Source organism: Cheilinus undulatus, linkage group 8 (assembly GCF_018320785.1).
Source record: "Cheilinus undulatus linkage group 8, ASM1832078v1, whole genome shotgun sequence".
In the NCBI taxonomy this organism is placed as follows: domain Eukaryota; kingdom Metazoa; phylum Chordata; class Actinopteri; order Labriformes; family Labridae; genus Cheilinus; species Cheilinus undulatus.
Window position 1 is genome coordinate 29,614,120 of NC_054872.1, and position 24,669 is coordinate 29,638,788.

The 24,669-nt window shown below is 37.7% G+C and overlaps 2 protein-coding genes across 3 annotated transcripts; one reads left to right on the forward strand and one right to left on the reverse strand.

Annotated features, from left to right (window-relative positions):
- Positions 1–473: 473 nt before the first annotated feature.
- brd9 (bromodomain containing 9) lies at positions 474–12,008 on the reverse strand. 2 transcript variants are annotated; one of them, XM_041794123.1, is made up of 17 exons: positions 11,838–12,008; positions 10,253–10,473; positions 10,040–10,165; positions 9,819–9,948; positions 9,662–9,719; positions 7,939–8,083; positions 7,721–7,831; positions 5,444–5,631; positions 3,504–3,636; positions 3,311–3,386; positions 3,105–3,197; positions 2,583–2,715; positions 2,094–2,205; positions 1,922–1,978; positions 1,733–1,838; positions 1,323–1,493; positions 474–763 (listed from the first exon to the last, which is right to left on the reverse strand). In XM_041794123.1, exons 1-17 carry the CDS (start codon positions 11,884–11,886, stop codon positions 663–665), a joined length of 2,010 nt encoding a protein of 669 aa, XP_041650057.1. In that variant the 5' UTR covers positions 11,887–12,008; the 3' UTR covers positions 474–662. The 2 variants fall into 2 exon arrangements, with proteins under 2 accessions (XP_041650057.1, XP_041650056.1); XM_041794122.1 differs by having other exon boundaries at positions 3,105–3,200.
- A 20-nt stretch (positions 12,009–12,028) lies between these two features.
- On the forward strand, positions 12,029–23,858 carry trip13 (thyroid hormone receptor interactor 13). The gene is made up of 14 exons (XM_041794124.1): positions 12,029–12,170; positions 12,391–12,474; positions 13,917–14,076; positions 14,195–14,321; positions 18,121–18,176; positions 18,273–18,363; positions 18,466–18,538; positions 18,625–18,688; positions 18,784–18,870; positions 18,974–19,080; positions 19,206–19,359; positions 22,705–22,817; positions 22,896–22,965; positions 23,044–23,858. The coding sequence occupies exons 2-14, from the start codon at positions 12,401–12,403 to the stop codon at positions 23,137–23,139; spliced, it is 1,272 nt and encodes a 423-aa protein (XP_041650058.1). The 5' UTR covers positions 12,029–12,170; positions 12,391–12,400; the 3' UTR covers positions 23,140–23,858.
- The last annotated feature ends 811 nt before the right edge of the window (positions 23,859–24,669 follow it).

The window sequence follows — 24,669 nt, forward strand, 5'->3', positions numbered from 1 at the left end:
CAGGGACTCTGAAGCATCAATGTGGCCATCATTCTCCTTTTGTCCTTGGAGAATATAAACTCATAACAGATTATTTGTTCCTATCATAGCAAGGGGAACTGTATGCGAGACGTGCTTATGATACTTCTGCTTTTTCAACTGCGTTCATCATTAAATTTGATCTCAAGATTGTCATGCAACACAATTGTGAACGTATACGTATACTGCCATATTTTCACTTCCTTTTAGTGTCTTCACACCCTGAGTCATCTCACAGAAGTAAACGTAGCTCAATTCAATCCAGTTAGTGGAAGGTTACAGCTGCATAAATCACTGCTGTGCATCCTTGCTTAAACCTGTCCATATTACATTCTTTAATTGCAAATAATGTTTTATAACTACACATCTCCCATATTTGAAGCTGATACTTCAATATATAGAATTCCAATCCCGGTGTAACAAATATAAAATGCTTATTGAATCGCACATTTTAAAATATGCACACACACATTTATTTTACAAGGTATACAAAACCATACAGTTACACTACAAACAGTCTATACAATCATTTAAGGTAATTAAAACATGGCAGAAGCTCCTGCTGTCGCCACAGTGTTTAAACAGGCCACGGCTGCATTCCTAGTATCGTTGACACCAGGGTAACAAAATGGCCGTGTGTGTGGTCAGCTGTTGGCTGCACCCTCTGACTCCGGAGACTGAAGGAACTCGTAGGGGTCATGAACCATTTCAGACTGATCTCCAACACCCAGGTGTGATGGGCTCCCTGCAAGAAAAGATGGTTTTCAGGTTACGACTATGAAATAAAAAAATCTTTGCAGAATTGAAGAGGTTGAGTGTTATTTACAAAAGAGTTGGAACAGCTTAGTACCCTGTTTATTTATAATCTGATGCCAATCATTGACAGTTTAAGGAAATTAATAAGATGGCACCTCCCTCAAAGTAAAATCAAAAGATTTAGAGCTCCCCAGCAACTGGCCGCAGAATTGCTCATAAACCCCACATCCTCCACTTTAAAGGGAGGGTGATGAGTCAAAACATAATGAGACTACTTCTAATCTATTTAGAAGTAGTTTTTTTTTTCTTTGTCATCTGATTCTAAAACGAGTAAAATGCCATGACTGACAGCGTTGTTGCAATGAAAAATCTGGTTCCAGCACTGGAATATTTTGGCTTCACTCTCGTACAATGGGGTGATGCAACATCTATCTTTTTGTATAGTCAGTGATGCCAACATGTTTAACATACAAAAACTGCCACACAATTACATTAGTAGTGCTACCTATTCATTGTGTATTTATTTAGATCCACTCATATATGGTTACCTAAGTGGTGCTGGTCCCTCTCCGAGGTGTTTGAGAGTGAGGACAGGTTGGACGAGGGTCTGGAGCCAACTCTATCCACCTGGGTCTCCTGGAACTCCTGCAGGAGTTTGTCTGTGTCGTCAAAGTGTTGCTGACCCTCCTCGTTCCCAGGCTCTTTTTTAACTGTTTTACCTGATGAACAAACACGGCAGACGTGATCATTGCAGGCAGTCAAAAAGTGTGGCTCTGCTTGTGAATTTAATGGGATTGAAGTGTTCACCTGTATATCATACTGTTAAATACTCTTTCACATCTGATCTCTTTACACTGCGGCAGCACAAAGCTAACTTACTATCTTAATAAGATTATGCTAGGATTATCAGTGTACATGCAAATGCAGCCACTCAGACAGAGCTGCTTTGTATAATCACCTAATGAGTTCAGCATGGATATATCTAGAGACATGTCAGAATAGCTCTTCATTGACATGAAGTCCAGGACTGAGCCACTCTCTCCTAGGCCAGTGCCATCTGTCATCTGCAAAAATAATACACAGCTTCATCAGAGTGTTGTGAAACAAACTGCAGTTTCTGTCACTTTAAACAGCGACTTCAGCTTACCTGCATGTCACAGATGTTGGATTTGTTTTCATCAGGCTTTGGCATCATGTTTCTTTTCTGAAATGTAAAATGTTCATCATTAATGTTAGAAACTTAATTCATAGAAACAGGAAAACTCTGGAACAATGTGTGTTAGTTATTTTTAATGAGCGTGAAGTAAAAAAGCAAATACCTGTCTAATTTGACTGACAGCTTTGGTGTGATCCCCCACTGTCATCTTGTCGAGGAGCCCATCAACCCAGCGCTTGGTGATACTTCCACAGCCTTTGACAAACTCCTGGATGCTTTGGTTGAAAATCAACAAAATAAAAGCTGAACACAGGCCGTATTTTCCCTGAGATAAAGCAATGTAAGAATATACTGTAGTGTAAGCTGTTGGTTCTCAACTGGTTGGGCCTCAGGACCAACCATCAACTCCTCAGTGAGAAAGTGCAACCCAAATTTCAGGTATTTTTCAACCAATAAGATTGATTTAAATAAAACATGTACGATTTGGACCGCAGACTGTGCAAAATGTGCAACAAAACAGACGCTGTAGTCTCATAGACTTTTCTCAAACATTTCTTTCCAGGCACACACTGGTGACCCACTTCTGGCTCCTGACTCCCGACCCACCAGTTGAGAACCACTAGTTTAAAGTAAAATTGAAAGTTCCTCCTACCTGAGAGCACACTGTACACCTGTATCATCTCCATAGGCTGAATAAAGCATGTCCACCTCATCAGACAGCAGGTCTGGAAAGACTGAGTTCTTCTGAAGGCTCTGTACATTGTAGGCACTGCTGAGGAATGTAACTACACAGAGCAAAAAAAAGCATAACTTTTATAAGCCACATTTTGCGTTGTAACGTAGCTATTATGATTATTTGATGACACAGACTAATACTTTAAAAATATTTTTGGGATTCCACATTGTTTAAAAATGATACAATTCCTGTTATTTTAATGGACAATAGTATTAAAAGTGCTAAAACTTGTGGGAAAAAAACATTTGTTAAGGCAAATGTGCAGAAGAGGAATCAGTTCAACCAAATTACACTTGCTTTATACTTGCTAAGCTGTACAAAAACCATAGCAATGTTTTGCACATAATGCCTGCCATTTTTGATAATTAAAGTAAGAAACTGACCAATACAATACCCTAAAGACGTCTATTAATAAAATGTCAGAAAGTGCATTCATACCTTTGTGTCTCCTGTCATCTTTGAAACCCAACGTTGTTAAACCAGGTAGAAGCTTATTTGACAAAGAGCTCAAGTCCACTTTATGAGTCTCCTCTTCTGTGTAAAAAGAGAAGCACATTAGATACTAAAATTACATATTATGTGAGATTGGTGCATATCATGTGCTTAGATAAAGTTTGAAGGATGTTTCACAATCATAAACATACCTTCTGCGTCAGGGTCCTGCTGATTCACAACAGTATACAGAAGAGAACTGTCTGTCTCTTTACGCAAGTATCCAATCTGAAAATACACAGCAGAGAAACTCTTAGGGAAACTCTTCATTGCTTCAACAACATGTCTCTGAAAGTAGTACAACTATTCACTGAAGTTGGTTTCTTGAATCTCAATGAGGAAAACCTTGGAGGTGGGCATGTATCTGTTGATCCGATCTCGAGCTTCATCAGCAGCGTGCTCAACGAGTGCAAGTACGTGCTCCTCTGCTGTACTGTCAGTCAAACTGCAAGCATTTCCCTCTGGCTCATACAGGTAACTAAAAGAACAGAGAGGACAGTTTTAGTGGTTCACTGTACAGACAGGGTGCTGAATCACAGGATGTTTAATGCTCACAACTACCCTACTGGTCATTATTTCCTTAAGTATACATATTTGATTTAGTTCAGTGATACCCAGCCTGTGGATCTTGAGCCACAAGTGGCTCTTTTGCAAAGACTTGTGGCTCTTTTAAGTCTTACTTGGAAAAATAATTTCCCCAGAAAAACCTTAGAAAAGGGAAACTTTGACATCAGGAATGATCCACAGCAACTCACATCAACCGGTTATTTTCCCACTCTTATACAATAGGCTTTAAAAGTCACATTTGATTGTCAACCTTAATTTTTTGTCTGTATTTCCATTGGATTTGCACATGAGAGAACATGGGAGATAAATATCACTGATTCTTAAGAAAAGAGACAAAACATGTTCAAGACTTGACTTTGTACTTTTGTTCTACAACATTAATTTAAAGTGGATATTTTTGTAGGCTGAGGTCTCAATTAATAGTTGTGAGAAGGAACAGAATTTTAATTCAACATTTTTCCAAAATCTAACTGTTTTTAATAATCATACCTAGAGTTTTTGTCAACTCTGCCAGACACACTAAAATGTATTCCATTTTTATTTTTATTATTTCAAGATAAATATCAAGTTTTTACTTTTCTAATAGTTGTGTTCAGTAATGTTATTTAGAAATAAAATGTATTATTTCCAATTATTTTTTTTTAACCAATCTTAAGCATCTCATCTCAAAATGCTTATGATTTTCTCACTTTATCTTTAATATCAACCATACTAAACAAATAACTTTAAATCCATTAGTTATTATTTCATATGGAATAGCGGGTATTTTAGCAGAATAAAATGAACGGAGGAAAATGCATTATTTTGTAAAACAAGCATGACCATCATCTGACAGAGTTGGCAATGGGGATAAAACGTAGTGGCTTGAAGTATCTTTTTTACCCAAATAATGACTTTAATTGACTATAGATAAAAGAAAATGGTGTAAATGAAAGCTGAAACCAAGCTCTCTGTATGCTATGGTTAGTATTTTTATTTAGTACTTATTGGACCCCCTCAGGTTTGGTCTGTGGCTTTTGTAAAGTTATTTTTGAACATTTTGACTCTTTAGTTGAGCAGGGTAGAGTAACACTGATCCAGATATATCCTCTTTTTACAGATCCAGCCAAAACGTGATTAAACTCACCTTGTGAATAAATATAATTCCTTTACTTTAATTCTCTGACAGTTTATCAGAGTATATACTTTATTTTTAGCCTCTGTTCTTTAGCTACTAGAGTCAAACAAGAGAAATCAAGAGGGCACAGAGCTCTGTTATGGTTTAAAAAGAGTACTGAAATACGTTTTTCTAGTATGGATTGATACTGTTCATATTTGTATCAATATGTGTATTACTGAAAGATATTGTAACATCCCTAGAATTTAGTTAACATTCCTTGCAGTAATGTTCAGTTACATCAAGGTGGGCGTTGACTGTACGAAAGAAAACAGAGAGCAAACAAGGCAGATCATAGTCTGCCATAATGCAATCTCAAGAGTCTTCTGCAACATCTTAGAACAGATATCTGTACCTACTCCATTTGGGCTTGTTAAGTTTCTAGTTGAGCTATAAATGGTGGCAACATAGATAAAAAGGAAGTCTTCGTGGAGGGGGCTTTATCGCTACACAAAAAGCTACAAAAGAAATGGCCATCGCCCCAAAAGCCACACATCATTGTCAGATAACAGCCAATGGTTTCCAGGACTGATGTAGACACAACAATCAATCTAAAGGCTACCTGATGGCTTCCTTCATGTCTTTGGCTGGTTGCTTCTTGGACTTTTTAGCTGACTCCACTGGCATGGGAATTATCTCTGGAGGAGGTAAATCAGTCATTAGGTCTTCATCTCCCAAAATGGCCGCCTGTTGATTGTAGTCCATGTCCTGCATGAAAGACATGCTGCGCTTCAGAGCCAGCAGGCGATCCTGTACACAGGGCAAAGGAAAAGGGGGTAACCTTTAACTGCATCTGTTTAACTGGACACTTATGGACTATTTATTCCTTTATTCATTGTTCTACCTTTAAATCTCCACTTTAATTATTAATATCTTTACTGCTACTTTTGCTATTTTACTGTTATTATTATTGTTATTATTATTTCATTATCATTTCTAATCTTTGGCTTGTTGTAATATCTTTTATTCTTCTTATTTGTGTTTTAATATCCATCACTCCTCTTATTTTTTTATTTCCTGTATCCATGCTCTTGAGTTTGTATTTAGGCAGTTCTTATTATGCTACTTCCAGCTATTTTAGTCTATTTTGAGTTGGTTTTTGCTTTGCCGGGTTCTGCTGCTTTATTTTTCTGCATGTCAAAGCACTTTGTAAACCCTTGTTTTTAAAAGTGCTATATAAATAAAATTATTATTATATTATGATTAAGAGAGAGACAGAGATGACTGTAGGGATTTTTAAGGAATAATCCACGCTCGATGATGTTTTAGATATTCAGCAATACAGTCAAATCATACCATCCAGACTGAAATTCTTTAAAAAAGTTAGGACATTTTCAAACACCAAGTTGCTGTTATAAATTTGTTTGGTTTACTTTATCCAAATTATTTCTATTTATACATAAGGTGCTGGAAAATACTGTCACAGTGCTTTGATTGTTTTCTATAACTAACTGTAAGATGTAATCTGTCTGCTATTCACTTAAAACTTATTTATGTGTTCCTTCATCTATTTAAATTAGTTTATCTCAGGAGAACCTCACATAGATGAAGATTCACAGTTACAAGAGTGTCCTGGTCATGGCAGGCAGCAGAATGTCTAACAAAGTAGCAGACATGAAACATAGAAACACCACAAACAAAGATCAACCAATTCAAAAACATTTACGACCTGATGCATTTTCTTTGACAGTCTTTAATCTGCTTTTAAAAAGATTTAAAGAGACCAGTCGCCCAAGACACACATTTTCCTGCAGCAGATTCCTGCAGTAGCAGTGTATCTGATACGCCTTTTGCCCATTTCAAGAGGCACTTTGGGGACAAAAAGCAAAAAGTGTGGCCTTATAAATAAGGACATGCCAATGATTTTGTCTACGAGCAGTCATGAAGGCCAACCGACTTGATCATACAGAATACAATGATGAGTTAAGGACTTAAGATTTGTTATAAACCTCAGTGCCCCATGTTTTTTTTGTTTGTTTTATTTTTCCCCTGTGATTGTCCATGTTTATCTGTATTTATTTTCCTTAATGCACAGCACTTTGTTGTGTTTTTAAATGTGCTATATAAATAAATAAATAAAATAAATAATGGTTTACAGTATCCAAGGATTTAAGGTACTGAGAGGATGCATGCAAACATAAACCATCACTGTGATCAATCAAATGCATCAAATTAGCAGCAACAAGTCTTCTTTGCAGCAGAAGAAAAACAAGACTTATTTCTGAAAATAAAATCCAGCCACAGCTCAAACTCAGGGAACAAGCTGTTAATATAAAGCTTAAAAGGTAGTGGGTCATCATCAAGAACTCAAGGTATCTACTAGAAGACATAGACTCTGTCCCATCACTGTGAGACTTGGCAATAGAAGGCAGCCTAAGCTGCTTTTTCTTTGAGTTTGAAGACATCAATGGTTTTGCCTGCATACAAAACTAATTTCAGCTTACACACAGTGTGCTGTACAGCATCAAAAGCTTATTGTAAACAATGAAGACGCTGTTAATGACAATGTTGTCCACATATAAATGAAAATTTCGTTTGAGAATATTATGACTCATACTCTTGATATAAAGTGTAAATAACAACGGTCCCAAGACAGGATCCTAAGGCATGCCACAAAATTAACTTTCAGCACACAAATTAAACACAAAGCATAGTGTTTGGAATCTATAGCCAAAAAAAACAAAAGAAAAAAAGCTCTAAAAGCGCAAACTAATAGTAAAAATACTTGGTAAATTATTTTACCATTAAGTTAAACATGAAGACAGGAAACATAGATTGAGTTACAAAAAAAGAAACCATACAACACAGTTGTTTATGATAATCTTTTTGATCTTATTACCTTGCTCATCATCTTGAAGCCTGTATGCAGCAGCTTTTTGGCAGCTTTGTAATAGACAGTCTCTGGTCTGTTGTACACCATGGCATTGTCACACATCAGCTTAAAGTCCGCCTGAAGGTGAAAATGCATTCAGACACGCATGAGGGAATGATGCAATTTCTCACATTTTTTTAACCTTTCAATAGACTAATAAACTCTTTCTTTGTGTTTCTTCTTACCTTAAATTCTGTAACGGTGTTGTACTCATTGTTTTGAATCTTATCCTTCATGGTGCTAAAATCCATGGGATGTTTGATGATCATTGAGTAACCAGGAGCGATCGCATCAGTTACTGGGAATGCAAAGAAGCCATGGGGGTCTTTTCTGAAAAGATAAGTGACACATCATCATGGGTTAGATCTGTTTAAAGTTATCATTTAGAGTGTGGGGTCCTCTTCTGATCATGCAGGGATCACATCTATCAGGCTAATACAAACATTATAACTGGATCTTGAATGAGTTGTTATATGGTTGTAATACACCCTAAAACTGCATGATCTAATTTAGTCGAATGGAGTCCAGATGTTCATAGCATTCTATGGCAAATACATCTGCAAAATGATGCATAACTTTGCTGTGACGGGACCTTTATTTTTTAAAAGAATAGCAGTTATTTAGCTGCTGAACATGAGTAAATGTTTCCAAAAAGATCAGAGCCTACAGGAAGTTTATGGGAAATTTTTATTCCACTCTTGCATATTACCCATGTGAGTGAGTATGCAATGGAAAAAACAACAAATGCAAATTTTGCTATTTTTAGATACTTGCTGGGGTAAGGGGAAAGTGCCAGATCAAATTGGCATGTCTCCTGATGACTATGTATGAGCACAGCTGGTTTATTTAGAATCAGTTATTAATATTGTAAAAAATAGGGACAAATTTACATTAGAATTCAGTAAAAAAAACAAACAAAAAAAAAACGCACAAAGAGAATCCAAAATTAAATGGTTTAATCTATGAGCAAAGAGATGTCAGCGGAAACTGAATCTGAATTTCCTTGATATTAATCTAAATCGCTTGACATGAATACTTGAAACAAATATTTGAAATTGAATTAATTAATACAAATTTGTATAATTGCAACTGAGACTAAAATGCAATCCATCAATATAGTAAATAAATTACATAAAAAAACACATGAAAATAAAACTAATAAAATATAAAATAAATATAATAAAATAAGTAAAAATCAAAATAAAATAAAATCAATAAAACCAATCAAATAACAATCAAAATAAAATGAAATAAAATCAATTCAATCCATTTGTTGAGCATCATGATGTTGAGTATATTTAAGCCAAACACGTTCACTTGTTTAGGACAGTCCTTCAGTCGCAGCTTCATTAATGACAAATCATGACCCAAACTTCTGATACAAGTCAATCATTTGGAATTTTTTAAATGAAAAATGTTTTTTGTTTGGAACCCAGATAGAAATGTGATAGAACCAAGTTACTAAATAAAATGAGACATCATATAAAGAATGAACAAATCTTTTAAAGTATTATTTAAGATTCCTGAAAGTTTCTGCAAAAATCTGTAAAACTTCTTGGGAAATTTCACCCAAATTTTGTGATGTTTCCTTTGAAAATTTCAAAAATATTACTGGAGAAGATTGGTGAAAACTTCTGGGAAAAGTCCTGAAAGTTCCTTATTCCTTGTTATTTTTTTTTAGATTTACAGGAAAAGTCCCAGAGGTGAGTACTGAAGTTAATAGGGAAAATGACAAAGGAAAACTAGGAAAATTCTAAGACAAATCCTGATCTTTTAAGGGAAATCACCTTAGTTCTCTGTATCTCTGTTTTTGAAATATTTGAAACTCTTCTGAAGCAGCCTTGTTCTATAAAAGGATAGAAGATGACTTAACAGGACAATAAACTCGACAAAATCAGAGCTCCTTACCTTTGCAGCTGACGCAAGAAGTGTTCCAGCAGCTGCTGACGAGGAGTTGACTCGCTCTCTGGATTTTGCAAACATAAAAATATATATCAACACATCTACCAGTGAACACTTGCTTAAATTAAATATAAAGAAAACTGTTAGAGTCAGACCGCCTTACCTTGTTGTGTCCTGCATGCTCTAACCGGTCTGTCTCCTTGCTGTTCTACCTCCACCTTCACATGGGGGTGAAACTCCTCAACCTGGGGCTCAATCTCAAACCTCTCTTTCTTTTTCTTCTTCTCCTCTGGCTGATAAAATACATTCATAGTGAGTGACCAATACACAAAATCATCACGGGTATAATTGCCCATTTCTGAGTCTAGAGGTAAGAGGGCTCACCTCTAATCCAATATTTATGGTTTTTGACAATGTAAAAGGTTCAACAGGCACACCAGCTCCAGCAGCTGTAGCAGCTGCTGCCTCTGACTCATTCTGCTCTCGCTCTCTCTTCTTCCTCTTTTCCTCCTGTAAAATAAACATAAAGAGCTCTTTTTAGACACTATTAGTAAAGGACCAACTTTGATGAAATAGAATAATCCTTAGTGAACTAACCTTACGCCGTCTTCTCTCCTCATCATCCACATATTTGTCTTTATCCTTTTCAGACTTTTTTTTCTTCTTCTTCTTTTTCTCTTTGTGGCGTTCTCGCTCATGATCTGATCGGTCATCATAGTAACTGGAATCATGGCCTGAACCTGAGAGCTCTGTCACCTCGCTCCCTCCAACCTTGAGTACAAGCTTCAGGGGCTTCTCAAGGGCCTTGTCTTCAAAGTCTACAGCAAGAATAAACAACATGGCAAACACATTTGTCATAGGTGAGAAGATGAAGAATGAGTAAGAGGGTGAGTGGAATAATGTTGCTATTGGTGCGGTGGGTATAATGTTTTTTCTTAACCTTATTTTGGACGCCTGGATGTGGATTCTAAACAAGTAGTCATAATATGCCTGTTATTACTGAAATAATGTAACATTATGCTGAAAGAAAAGGTTAATGAAAGTATAAGTCTGGATGGATACAAAAAAAAATCCAAGGCACCTAACATCCACCAGAGATCAGTTAAATCCATCATTAAGAAATGGAAGGAATATGGCATGTGCGTAAATCTGCCTAGATCAGACCATCCTCACAAACTGAGTGACCATGCAAGAAGGAGACTAGTAAGAGTTACAAGCCTCAGCAGCTGAAATGGGAGACTGCATACAACAAACCTGTTGGCCAGGTTCTTCACCAGTCAAAATGGGAGAGTGGCAAAGAGAAAGCCACTGTTGAAGAAAACTAATTATAAATCTCCAAAAGAGTTCACCAAAAGGCGAATGGAGGGAAGTTCTTTAGTCTGATGACACCAAACACTGCACATCAGCAGAAACAAACATTCCCACTGTGTAGCACAGTGCTGGCAGCATCATGCTGTGGGGATGCTTCTTGGCAACCAGCCCTGGGATTTCAGGCTTGTGAAGATAGAGGATTAAATGAATGTAGCAAACATAGGAAAATCTTGGGGGACAATCTTATTCAGTTTGCACGAGAACTATGGCTTGCTTATCTTCCAGCAAGACAATGACCTGAAGCATACATCAAAAGCTACACATAAATGGCTTAAATTCCATTCAGTCCATTCTTCGTTGCAAAATGAAGAATGGAGTAAAATGACAGTGTCGAGATGTGCAGTGTCTGTGATTGCAGCCAAAGGCGCATCTACTAAATACTGCCCTGACAGGGGTGAACAATTACGCAGTCACTTATTTTTCATTCTACATTTAATTTAATTGACATTACTTTGTAGAAATCCGGGCCGATTAAACACATAAATCCGACACACTCATTGAAAGAAGAGTTAAATTGTAATATTTTAGGTGACAACGTCAAAACGATGTAATGTTAGAAACTTTAATTACTTAGTCTCAGCACTAGTTATGATAAATATATTAACTAGAGAATTATAAAAAAATATTTCAATGAAATAATGAACTACTCAGTACAGCCAGGGTAGGTGCCCCGCGTTAAATCCATTAGAGTTGACTTAAACAAATAAATAAACCAATATTGTCAGTTCTTACAGTCAGTATGTAGAGCTAGCACAAAGCTAACTAGAACAAAGCGTTGCAGTAATAAAAGGTAAGAAATGCAATTATATACCATCAACTGTCCTCCACTCCGGTTTGTGCTTCTTGTGTTTTTTCCCCATTTTTTCGCTTTTACATCCACACTCCTTTTTTAATCAACTGATTATCGTGTTATCAATGATCCCTAACGTAACATGGAGCGTACAAAACATAGCAGCTAACGCTATCAAGCAGTAGGCGGATGTGCTATCTCAAAACAAATGATGTACATCCGGTTCAGAAAATCAGCGCGGTGAATTCGACTGCCGAGCCTTTTGACAGCACTGTGTGTTGTCGACACTGACCAGGGAACCATAACTTTGATAGACACAAGTTCTAATAACTGCTGACGGCTGAATACTTTAAGGTACTGTTTCTGATTTTCTCGTTTGGCCAAACTTCAAGCTTTACTCTGAGAGATATCAACGTTATGATGCTAGGTTAGCTAGCCACAACATCGTCCACCTACCTAGCAAACATAAACGGCTGCCTTTAGGTTGAGCTAACTTACTTATTCAGGGCAGCAATGTTTGTGAACTACTGACCTACTACTTTTAAAAGTGTTTACGTTGCTCTAATGTCCACAGTTTTACAAGAATGGAGGAGGACAAAATGGAGATGGCACATCATAAACCCAACATCCATGTGGAGGTGCTTCTCAAGTCTCACAGGTAGGTTCACAGGAGAGAGCAAATATTTCTAAACTCAGTGATTTAATTGGAGTAGATGTGGGTAAGTTTTTAACCAAGAATATCCCATTGACAAACAAAATATGTTAGGTCCATCACAGGAGCCAATAGACCACAATAAGCACAACCATATCAGATAAATGCTCAGATGATCCTGAATCTTGGTTGTAAAACCATCCAGATAGTAAAGAGGTCCGATCAAACCTCCTAAAACCCTGCATGAGGACATTACTGGCTTTCCTGCAAAATAGTAATCATTTCTGCTATAGGAATATTAATTTCATTATCCGGAGTCTTCACTGAGCTTTTAGTAATTAGCTTGAAATGTTAGGATTTACTATTTGGATGATTTCAGGAATTTGCTTGGATAGTATCAAGTGTTTTCATTAAAATTAGGGATATGTTTGTATATTTTGGACTGTTTCATAGAAGGATTTGGGGAAGTTGGAATTTCTTTTTGGCATTTTCATTAGAATTTAGAAAATGTATTTTCAAATGTTTGGGAATTTAATTGGGAATTTGGAGGGTAGTGTTGTCCTCTGAAATTTAATGGAATTTCCATGGAATTTAAAAAAAAACATTTTAGAGAATTTTTAGGCTTTATGATAATGTTTCACTGAAAGACTTCTTTTTAAAATGTACAGTTTATTTTTTTGTGATTTAATCAACAGTAAACATATGCTGAAAATTCATCAAATTTAAATAAAATAACAACAACATGAAAACAGGGAGAAAGAATTTGTATCAAGCAAGCATGAGGTATACTTATTATTCTTCCTAAACGGCTGCTTCCACAGGCTACTGCACAAACACTGTCAAATATGGACAACCTCAATGCATAACCCCCACAATTCCACTGGTGTGAACTGGATATATATGCATACCAATCGACTCACGAAAGACCCATAAACACATAAACATATCTATGATATTACATACACATCTCTACCCATGAGTAAATAGAAATGCAAAATACTCCAATAAGAATGAAGAGACAAGGAGAAAGAAAACAGAGAAAGAAAAAAATTAAAAGAGAAAGACCAAAAAAAAAAAAAATGGGGGCAATGTTTTGAATTAAGAGTTTATTTTTTACCACTAAAACTTTGTGTATAAAGGATGCTACAGAAAGAGGTGAGAGAAGAGTTAATCTTTAATGAGATGAATTTGCCTTGTGTTTTTTGTGGCAATAAATCAATTTGGCCATTAGTGATTTTTTTGCTACTGGTTTTTTACAAATCAGTAAAAGTCAAGTTGTTTTTAAAGACTTACATTCACAAGGGCATGCCTGCAATGACTCCTAAATTGCCACATACAAGAAACAGAAATCACCGGTGTTAGTAGGAGAATTGATACAATACCAGATGATATGAACATTACCCAGAGTATTTTAGGCACTTATTCATCATTCATTCTTTCTATTTCAGCACAGCCAAACTACCTGAGGTGAAGATGCATGTTCTTGCTCTGTTGAATCGACACAGCATGGTTTTTGGGAACTACAAATGGTCAGAGTTTGATGAAGACTTTTTGAGGAGAAATGTAGAATCTGTAGCCCTTGTTGATCTGGAGGAAATTGTAACACAGGTAAGGTACAGCAGCATTTCATTTTCTATGTGAATACTTTCTTCATTTTTCACCCTACAGAAATAAGAGTTTACATGCTTTTGTTCATTCTTCTCTATGCACTTTAAAAATCATTCAGCCTCTCGACTTAAAGAGCTGCACTGTGTCAGTCCACATCTTTACTCTGAATGAAGATGTACCCAGCACGCTCAGTTTGGAGGATGATGAGGAGCTTTCAGCAGCTAATCACTGGTTGCTGCCAGCAGGTAACACCACAGCAGAAATACGGGGGTCGTCTTTATCTTCTTCATCTTCTTCTAGTGGATATTTGACCAGTTGTCCACTGAAAAGTGCAGTACTGCCCCTGTAGGGGTCATATTGGGAAATTCTTTCTTTTTATTTCCATTTTTTTGTATTCTGTCATTCTCCCTAGAAGTAGACAGTCTGTAAAGAGTATGTTATTCTTATGGAGTGAAATGCTAGCTCAGCACAGATTTGTGAGTTAAGACTTTTCATTTTTCAGTTCAGTATTTAACAAGCTGTCATATTTACACCACAGTCAGGCTAAGTACACTCCAAACAGCATGTCTCTGTTTTCTTGCATGGCCAAGTCAAGTTCACAAGGGGGTGCCATGCACTAACAATCAACTGACATTGCATCTTAGAGGCTACCTTTTTCAGATATATGCCACATTGCCACATGCCACCATAACAGGATACTAGATTATGAATGAGGTTTGGTTAAAAGCCTCAGTTAACATTTAACTGCTCTGACAACCAAGCTTTTATTGTTCTCCTCTCTTACATTAATCCAACCTGACCAAAGCCTCTTTTATCTGTATTGAAGAAAACTGCTTTGGTCTTATTCCTACCTTTAAATTCCTGCCAGCTCCTGGTCCAGGCTCACGTAATAATATGCATTGACTACTGCAACTCCTTACTGGCAGGTCTACCTGCATTCACAATTTAAGCTCTACAAGATCCAGAATGCAGTGGCACATCTGGTCTTTAACACACCCAAACCAGCACATTTAAACCTCTGCAGTTCAACTCTCTCCACTGGCTTCTAGCTGCAGCTGACATCAAATTCAAAGCCCTACTTCTTGTTGACAAAACGGTAACAAAAACAACTCCTGCTTACCTGGAATCCTTCTTCCAGGTCTGTACTCCCTTTCACCTAATATGCTCTACCAGCGAAAGATGTCTGGTACGCTCATGATCCAGAATCTGGCTAGTGGCCAGAGGCCACTCAGTTGCCCTGCAAAGCCCCTTCAAACTTTGCCAAAGACCCAGCCCTCCCTGAACACCTAAGCACTAACTACCTCTTCTACTCTGTAGTCCTCAGTGGTAGGGTGTGTTACCCAGCCACATTCAATCTTCAGTCTCTTTCTACTTTGTAGAAAGTTTTAGATCAGTGATGAGAAGTTATGAAGTTTATAACTATCCACAAGTGCTACACAACATCAGGCTAAATTACAACCATCAAGAGGTTTTAAAAAAATTAGAACTGTATGTGAAATGCAGATAATGTTCATCTGTGTTTGTTGATTATTCTAGACGATGAAGTGCTCTGTAACTTTTTATAAGCTTCCTGTATAATATGAACTCGCAGCTGGACGAAGTCCATTCTTTATCTTTTTGAGGCACACGGAGCATTACTTCATGTGCCCAGATCCTATATGACATTAGTTGATCATTATTTCTCATATAACCTCTGGGAGAGAAGGGAGGAAAAGAGAGTATGTGTTGTATCTGAAGAGGAAAAATCATCATGAGACCTAAATATTTTGAATGAAGCCCCAAATGTAAAATAACCTCTAGACTGCTGATGATGTTGCGGCGACTGTAGATTTCTTGTGGGGGCTTTTAACTTGCAGTGTGAGAAGGCTGCAGTGTTGGGAATGCACGTCTCCTGGGCCAAAACAAAGATCCAGGCAATTGGAGATGCCTTGGATGCTGCCATCATATTTGGGTCTGTGAAAGGTGAGATGGTAGAAGTTGTGGAGAAGTTCACCTACCTTGGCAGTGTAATCCATCAATCCGCTGAATGTGAGGTTAAGATTGACCGCAGACTTAGACTCGCGCATAGGGCAATGGTTTTGCTGAGCAACCACCAGTGTGGCATTCCCAGTATCTAAGCATGTGGACAAAATTCAGAGACTTTCGGTCCTTTGTCCTCCTGGTCTGACTATTCTCTTGTGAGTCCTGGACATTGACTGATGACCAAATGCGTCGGCTGAACTCCTTTGTGAAACTTTTTTTCTGTGCATTTTTGGGTATCGTTGGCAAGACCGTGTGTCTAATGCAGAGAGAATGAGAAGGGTCAGCTGCTTGATACATGAACAGAAGCTGGGCTTTCATGTACACCTGGCGCGCTTTCCCTGGCCTGATCCAGCCCACCGAATACTGGGTGTCCAGGACTCGTTGGGCTAGTTGATACGGCAAAGTGCTAAACTGACATATGCTCCCATACCTGACCTGCCTAGACTGTCTACTTTCCCACTCCTCTCAGCTCTGCTTCATGCAGCCTCTCTTTGCACAGGAGATACTTGGTGTTTTTTACAATAAAAAAATCTCTGTATACTGGTTTTGGCATCTGATATCAACTAAAATGAAATTGGACATATCAAATATTTGCAAAAATTCAGTGTTGTGCATCCCAAGCCTGTACATTGGTTGTAATTATTGGCAGAAATGTGCTAACAATAATGAACCTTTTAAGTTAATATTTGCAGTACTGACATCATGCCGATATTATCGTGCACCCCTGTGTGAATTTTAAAGGAGGTAAATATTCTGCAATCAAGAGATAAAGGAATGGGTCAAGTGTTAAAGGTCACATATTTTATCCCTTTTAAGACAAGTTTCTATTGGTCTCAGAGGTCCCCAAACATGCCTGGGAAGTTTGTTGCTGAAAAAAACACCCCAGTATTGGCTTTTTGTATGTTTAAAAAACTCCTCTGTTTCAGCCCTGCTCAGAATGGGCCGTTTCTGTGTCTGTGGCTTTAAATGTTTATGAGCTGTCCGACTCTGCCCCTGACCACAACCCTCTCAGGAAATGGATGTGGCTCTCCTGATCCTCCTCTCAGCAGGAGACAAGAGCAGAACTTTCTTCCAAGTGGGGAGAGCCAACCAAAGCTGGGGGTAGTGCTAACTCCCCACATGACATCATGAGGGGAAAATTTGAGAACAGCTTGTTCCAGCACAGTTTTTCTTAAGGGGGGGTGTCTAATCCTTGGGGGGATAGTGGACAGGCCAGGGGCACATATTTTTGCTAGAAAAGCCTGAGTGTGGGGCGCAGGTGGCCTTGAGTTTAAGGTGCTCCCTATGTACGTGAACAGCCTGGGTTTGGGTTTGTAGTTTCCAACTCTATCCACTGTCCTCATCTATCAAATAAAGGCACAAAAATGCCCAAAAATAAATCTTGAAAAAAAATAAAGAAAGAAAAAGAAAAGCCTGAGTGTGTTTTGCATAATACATGACCTTTAATATAAAGGTGCAGTCAGTGAAACAGCAGAGTAATTGTATGTTTTATAATTAGTGCTGCACAATTTGATTATAATGTGTGATTGCAATTACAATAAGACACATAAATGGTATTGTGAGTCTACTTGCTTGGTTACTGAGGAAAATGTAGAGAATAATGATAATTTTGAAATGTGTATTTCTCACTTTAAAACACACAGCTGTTATGTTGTATAAAAAAGTACTACTAAAAATACTACTAAAACTACTTTTAAAATAATGTAATATTTTCACAAAAATACAATATTTTCCTTCTTTGAATAAAAGGGGTACTGATACAAAGAGGAATAATGTCGCTATTGTGAACTTACAGGCCTTTCTGAAGGCATTTTTGTAAATCTTCCAAGTACAATTTAATACAAAAATAATTGCAGTCTTTTATGTGGTCATGCAATTGCACAGCCTGACATTGTGATTGTGATTAGATTAACTGTGCAACAGCAGTAATTATTTAACAATCTTTAGAATATGTCTGCTGGGTTTTGTATTTTATCATGCTGTTCTTAAACACTGATTTTTCCTTGGTTTATTTTTGTACAGCTGAATTCCACGGGATTTGGGAAAGTCTGGTGTATGAGAGCGGAGTAAAAACTCAGGTAAAAAAACACAGAGCTGTTAGAGATGAGATAGAGTAGAGAAAAGTAGCAATACTTCACACTGTTGCACTATACATTGTTTTCATATTTCTTCAGCTCCTGGATTACGTCACAACAACAATTTACTTCTCAGACAAAAATGTCGATAGCAACCTTATTTCGTGGAACCGTGTTGTGCTGCTTCATGGTAAATATCGAATGAGGAGTATTAAAAAATACTTTCTGCAATGTCCTGCATCAGAGACAATAAGCATGACTCATTTATCTCTTTGTGTGTGCCAACACTTAGGACCCCCAGGCACAGGGAAAACATCGCTGTGCAAAGCTCTTGCCCAGAAGCTGTCAATCAGACTGGCGAATCGGTGAGACAGTGTTCATTTAAGTAAAACCGCTTCAACAGAAACTGCACCTGTTCTTTTCAGTTCATAACGCACTCCTCCGCCTGCAGGTATTCATACGGGCAATTCGTCGAGATAAACAGCCACAGCTTGTTCTCAAAGTGGTTCTCAGAGGTACACATGGTTCTTCAGTGTGGGGAGAAATTAATTTGATTTTTTTTTTATGGGCTGGGGTTGTTTTAGTGTGCTTATGTGCTTCTTTGTTGCAGAGCGGTAAGCTGGTCACAAAGATGTTTCAAAAGATCCAACAGCTGATTGATGACAAAGATGCTCTGGTGTTTGTCCTGATTGATGAGGTAAAAATAGGCCTCTAAAATGACTAAAATCATAGTCCATATTAATAATAGTCCCTACCCTGACTGAAGCTGCTCCTTTTTCCACCTGCTGCATGGTGTGTAGGTTGAAAGTCTGACGGCAGCTAGGAATGCCTGCCAGGCAGGAACAGAGCCCTCTGACGCCATCCGAGTGGTCAACTCTGTCCTCACACAGCTTGATCAGATCAAACGGTCAGGAAGCAAAGTAGTCCATGTATTGTCTTAAATCTGTCTCTAAACCCGAAGGGGAAATCCCTCCATTTATTTTGCCTCATTCTCTGCTTTGTTTTGCTTTGGCTTCTGGGCTCATTCCTCAGACATTCCAACGTTGTGATCCTGACGACCTCCAACGTCACAGAAAAGATCGACTTGGCGTTTGTGGACAGAGCTGACATTAAGCAGTACATTGGACCTCCATCAGAGAAGGGAATCTACAATATCTACCTCTCCTGCCTGGAGGAGCTCATGAAGGTGACAGACCTATCCAGCAGTTTTCAGTGATGTGTGTATGCACCAACTTTACAAGACACACATATTTAAAGATAACATGACACCAGAATATCATACTCTTATATAACATGAGTAAGAATCAGATAATGCCAAAACCAAAAGAAGCTTTTACAACCAAAATTGTTTTTTAATAACCATTTTCACTGTTATATCTTACCGTTTAACTTTCACATGGTTTTTGTATACTAAAAATTATTGAAATGCCCACCACTATCTGACATATAGCTAATTGTAATTTCAGGTAAAATAAGCAGGGATTTCATTTTTTATTTTTTTATGGGAAAATTAAAATATTCCCACTGAGTTATCATTTATAATCCATGGTGTATTGGTGTCTGTGAATGCAAAGGGTGTGCTCTCTGTCTATATTTTTCTGGCTTTCTTAAGATTTTTTACATTTTTGCTATCAGCTTCTGTGCATCGCTCCTCATCAAGTGTTGGGCCCCTAAAAGACCCAGTAGGGACTCTCGCAAGATGTGATTTAATAAGATAAACTCATACACACTGGATCAATAGTGCTAATGCCAATTTTAGCTAACATTCCCCTCTTTGGCCTTTACTCAGATTATGGGGTAAAATGCCCTTAACTAGCTTCCACTTTTTTCCCCTCTCTCTTCTTCCATCCCAACCTTTGTGCAGGTTCTAGAGTACCTTTACACAGTCCAAAAGTTTCATTTAGCTGACCTCTGCAGTGTTAAAAACACTGTATTAAAAGCAGGATTAATGTAAGACCATGGTATTTACGTTTTGAAATGGGCTACATTTTAATTAAAGCAACCATAAATAAAAATGTGTATTTTTGTTGTTAGGTAACAACAATGTCAATGGTCAATGGTAAAATCATTGCTTGAACTTAAGGTAGAACATTTTTCTTAACCTCCATGAGTCCCCAATGAGACTGGACCCCCCCCCCCCCCCAACCCCCAATGGGCATCCTTGCCAACGGTTCCCAGATCAGGACTTCTAAAAAATGTTCATGACGTCTCTCTCCTCTGCTCTCCAGCCACCTGTGAGTCACAAAGCTGGCACCTTTTTGTGAACCATGGGAAGTGGCTTCGACTGCACTTCAAAACAGACCAGCTCCCTTCCTGCATGTTTGTGTGGAGGTGTGGATGCATTTCTGAATTATTTAGAGTGTAAATTCTGGAGGTAGTGTCTGATAAACTCTGGTGTGAGTGTTGTCGTCTTGGAGGATAGAGTTCGGTCCCAGACTTTGGAGATATGGGATTGCCACTGGTTGCAGAACCTCACCTCATTATCTCTGCACTGAGATTGCCACCAATGATGACAGGCCTCGTTTTTCCAGTGAGAGAGATACTGCCCCACACCATCACACTGCCCCCACCACAAGATGTTACTCTGCCTGTGCAGCAGTCACCATAGCATTCTCTGCGTCTTCTCCACACTTTAACCCTATGATCCAACTGCTGTAAGCAGAATCTGGACTCTTTGTTGTTCCAGTACACTACAGTACTTTTCACACATCCCGCAAATTGATACACTGTCCTGCTTTGTGAGTGACAAGCAGGGCTGGTTCTGGGCGATATAGGCGGTTGCACAGCATGCCATGTTGAAGGGGGTTCCGGTGTGAGCCCTGAACATTTTGAACGAAGCACCAATAACAAACTATCAACTGCTGTGATTCTCTCCCACCGTGCCCCTCAACCACCGCTCTCTCTCTTTCTCTCTCCGCTCCCTGCCACTCTCTCTCACCACACACCCGTCCTGCAAAACAGAGAACAGAGCGGGTTATCAGAGTGATCACTTATTCTGATAGAAAAGCAACTCGCCATCTCCTGATTGTTCCAAAACAGTGATTAACTAAGAGAAGGTCCATTTATGTATGGGTTTTTGCCATAATTTCTGTCATTGGCACTAATTGGCCAATAAGAAAGTGAAGCGTAACTCCCTGCTTTCATGTAGACATACCTCTGCCATCAGATAATGGGAAGAAAAAGACAGAGGTAGATAGATCCACTAATGATAATAGGGAAAGGGTTCAGACATTACTGATCAAACTGTAGCCCCTCTGAAAGCTGGTGTCAGAAAAATATGTTGTAGTTGGTAGGCCTTAACACAATGATGCTAAAATATACTTTTTGTATAACTGATCAACAGCATAAATGTCAAATGACTGCTGATGTGCATTAACAATGCTAAAATCAAATGTGGGCTAGTGTATTTGGATATTAGTAAGGGGCCTACAGAGGATGAAATAGCATCAAAATAGAGCATTTATTTCTTCCCCTTAATTATCCTTTATGTTTTCACATCCCAGCATATTGTAGTTCACTAGATTAATCGTGTATTGAAATATTAGACCAATGACAATTGTCTTTGGATTACTGTACACAATGAAGTAGAAATTAGTTTTATTGTAGAGAAACTGATACTACACTATTTATACCACAGAATGAGGGAGTTTAAGTTTTTATTTGCAAAGTCTTTTGTGTGCTACTGAATCAACCAGGTGGCAAAGCATAAAAATGATATGAGCAAAGGGGCAGAACAGAAATGTTTATTTTTTAAACTGTTTGAGGCTACCTCGATGAATTGGTATCCCACATTGTTCCCCACAAACATCGTTTGGCACTGGCAGAGAAGATTTGGCAAATTTTTGATGGATTCAACCCACATACTCAGCTCTACTGCTCAACCCATGTGCATGTTCCCTACAAATCTGGCACCATTTAAAGGGGTAATAAACAGACTTTTTAATTATATTAGATTTATTCCCAAGAAGCATTGTTACAACAAAGAAATAATCCACCAAACACAAATGTCCATACTTTTTGTGCTATGTTTAGCTTGTTTGAAATGAGAGTCAGTATCTTGACATCAGAAAGATTAAGTATTGCCATGAGGTACAAAACTGAGTAGGTGAAAAGGCTACATAAAACAGTCCATTCAGTGAAACACATTAGAAAACCAGATATCCAATTAAAATTCCAAAACAATCCAAAAACAAAACATCGAAGAAAACATTATAATATAATTTAACTGGCTAAAGAAGGATGAAACTCTTGTTTAGACCCCATTTGATAGATTGAAGATTCTTTGCATCCTTTAAACAAAGGACTGTATACAGAAATATAACATAGGCTTGCCACCTTAGCATATTCCTCCCCTACTTTGTGCATGAAATCCAATTTTTAAAAGTGGCACACTCGGGTTGTCATATTTTTCATTTTTGTAGAGACTGTAGATCACAGCAGTCATAAGCAGTTGAAGTACAAAAGCAACCCTGAAGTGAGTAGCAGATGAATATCTTTAATGTCTTTTTTTGTTGATGTGTGATGCGTTCAGTGTCAGATCATCTACCCCCGGCAGCAGCTGTTCACCATGTTTGAGCTGGAAACGATGGGATTTGCAAAGAGTGAGGTGTCTGAACACAGTCTGAACCTGAGAAACATCGCTCTGTGAGTACAGCGACCCACAATGCAATCATGAAAAAGAAAATAAACTTTCAGATACTAGTATTTACTTTTCTCCTTTAGTAAAAGCAAAGGTTTGAGTGGAAGAGCGCTCAGGAAGTTACCGTTTCTTGCTCATGCACTTTTTGTAAAGGTAGGTAACTAATTTTCTTTAACAGTGTGAATGAAAAAGAAAACATATTGTTTTGTAATGCAGTTTGTTTTTCTGCAGACACCAACGGTGACTCTTGAGGAATTTTTGGAGGCAATGTACCGAACAGTGGACAAACAGAAAGAAGAAAAAGCCAACCTGGTCAACGGAGTGTGAACACACAAAGGCCAAAAGGCTGACACATGATTGTTCTTCATTCTCAGTCCCATACCTTAGTTGTTGTAACTATTTTGTCTTATTTTTTACATAAAGCTTTATTAACTTGTTTGGCAGCACTATGTTGGGTAATTTGGCGTGTGACGTTATTTTAGCAATTGCTAACTGTAACAAAAATCTTCATTCAGGTTGTCTTGTTGGTGCTTCATCTTTAAGACCAAATCCATGTTTATCTAAAGTGTTTACTTTATTTTCACAGTGATATAATATTTAAAATCTCATGTTTCCTATTGTTCCAGTTATAATATCGATATGGAGCTTTCTCTCTGTAAACACGGGCTCATTCTGTTGACTCTTGATATCTTTGCTTTTCAGACAGAGATGAAGAGTAGTCCACGTGAATGATGCAGCTTGTTGGGTTGTGTGTTGTGTTGTCATTATGAGCAAATACCTACTTTCTTACAAAAAAATTTCTAACTCTCTGCATTCATACCATCTGTACACGGAGCTGATGTTCATATTCAATATGAAACTATATTTAAAATGTGAAATGTCCTTTTAAAAGTGTTTTCTTTCTGTTGTTCTTGAGTTCTGTCCAAAAAGGGATTACCCGTGTTGATCATCTATTCAGATATTATTTATGTATGCTAACATCAACTCCTTTCTAACTCTGTTTCATAATTTTGTGTACAACATTGTAATAAATAACCCTGTTTACACGTGTTTGTTTCTGTGTTTAAATATCGGTAGCACTAAAATTGTCAAAGCTTTAACCCATTAGTATTCTGGGTAAATTTAGTCAAAAAATGTCTATCCAGCAATACCCAAATTGATTTGAAAGCTTTATTTGAACCATTTGGAGTACAAGAACACTCACACACTTAAGTTTCTTCCTAAACTGTCAGAGTCACTGTTGCTGCTGATGATAATGAGTAATACAACAAAAAAATAAATTCAATCTGGATTTGTCTTATGAATCAGACCTGTCTACTACTGGAAAACTCAATTAGACTAAAGCATGAAGCCTTAGCAAGTCCAGGTTCAAAGCTGATGACAATAGAATAGAATATAAGTATTTTACACCTGTTTTTATAAGGAAGGTCCAGGCATTTTCAGACTGGAGACTCAAATATGATACATTTTCCTATACAGCATTGCTAATAATTGCCAGGGGAAAAAGACATTACATGAAATATAGTGGCCTATTGGGTTGAAGTTGGGGACTGTTTGTTATTGCTCTTTTGTTCTCTCTTCACTTAGATGGAAAGTCTTTTTTGCGTGCAGTAAGGATTTGTTGACTTGCCTTACTGACACCATTGACTGGTGTACAGTTGATGATGTCAAGCCTTGACAATTTTTGTTTTTGTAAAGGAAAAAAGCCAAATGTTTTTGTGAATGCAGGATCCTGGTTTCTTTATCAAAAATATTTAAAATAAAAATGTGACTAGATTTTGATTGTGTGGACTGGCAGGACTGCTTTTAAAGGCATATTATATCAAGAGATCTTCTAATGGTGAGCTGTGCCACTGT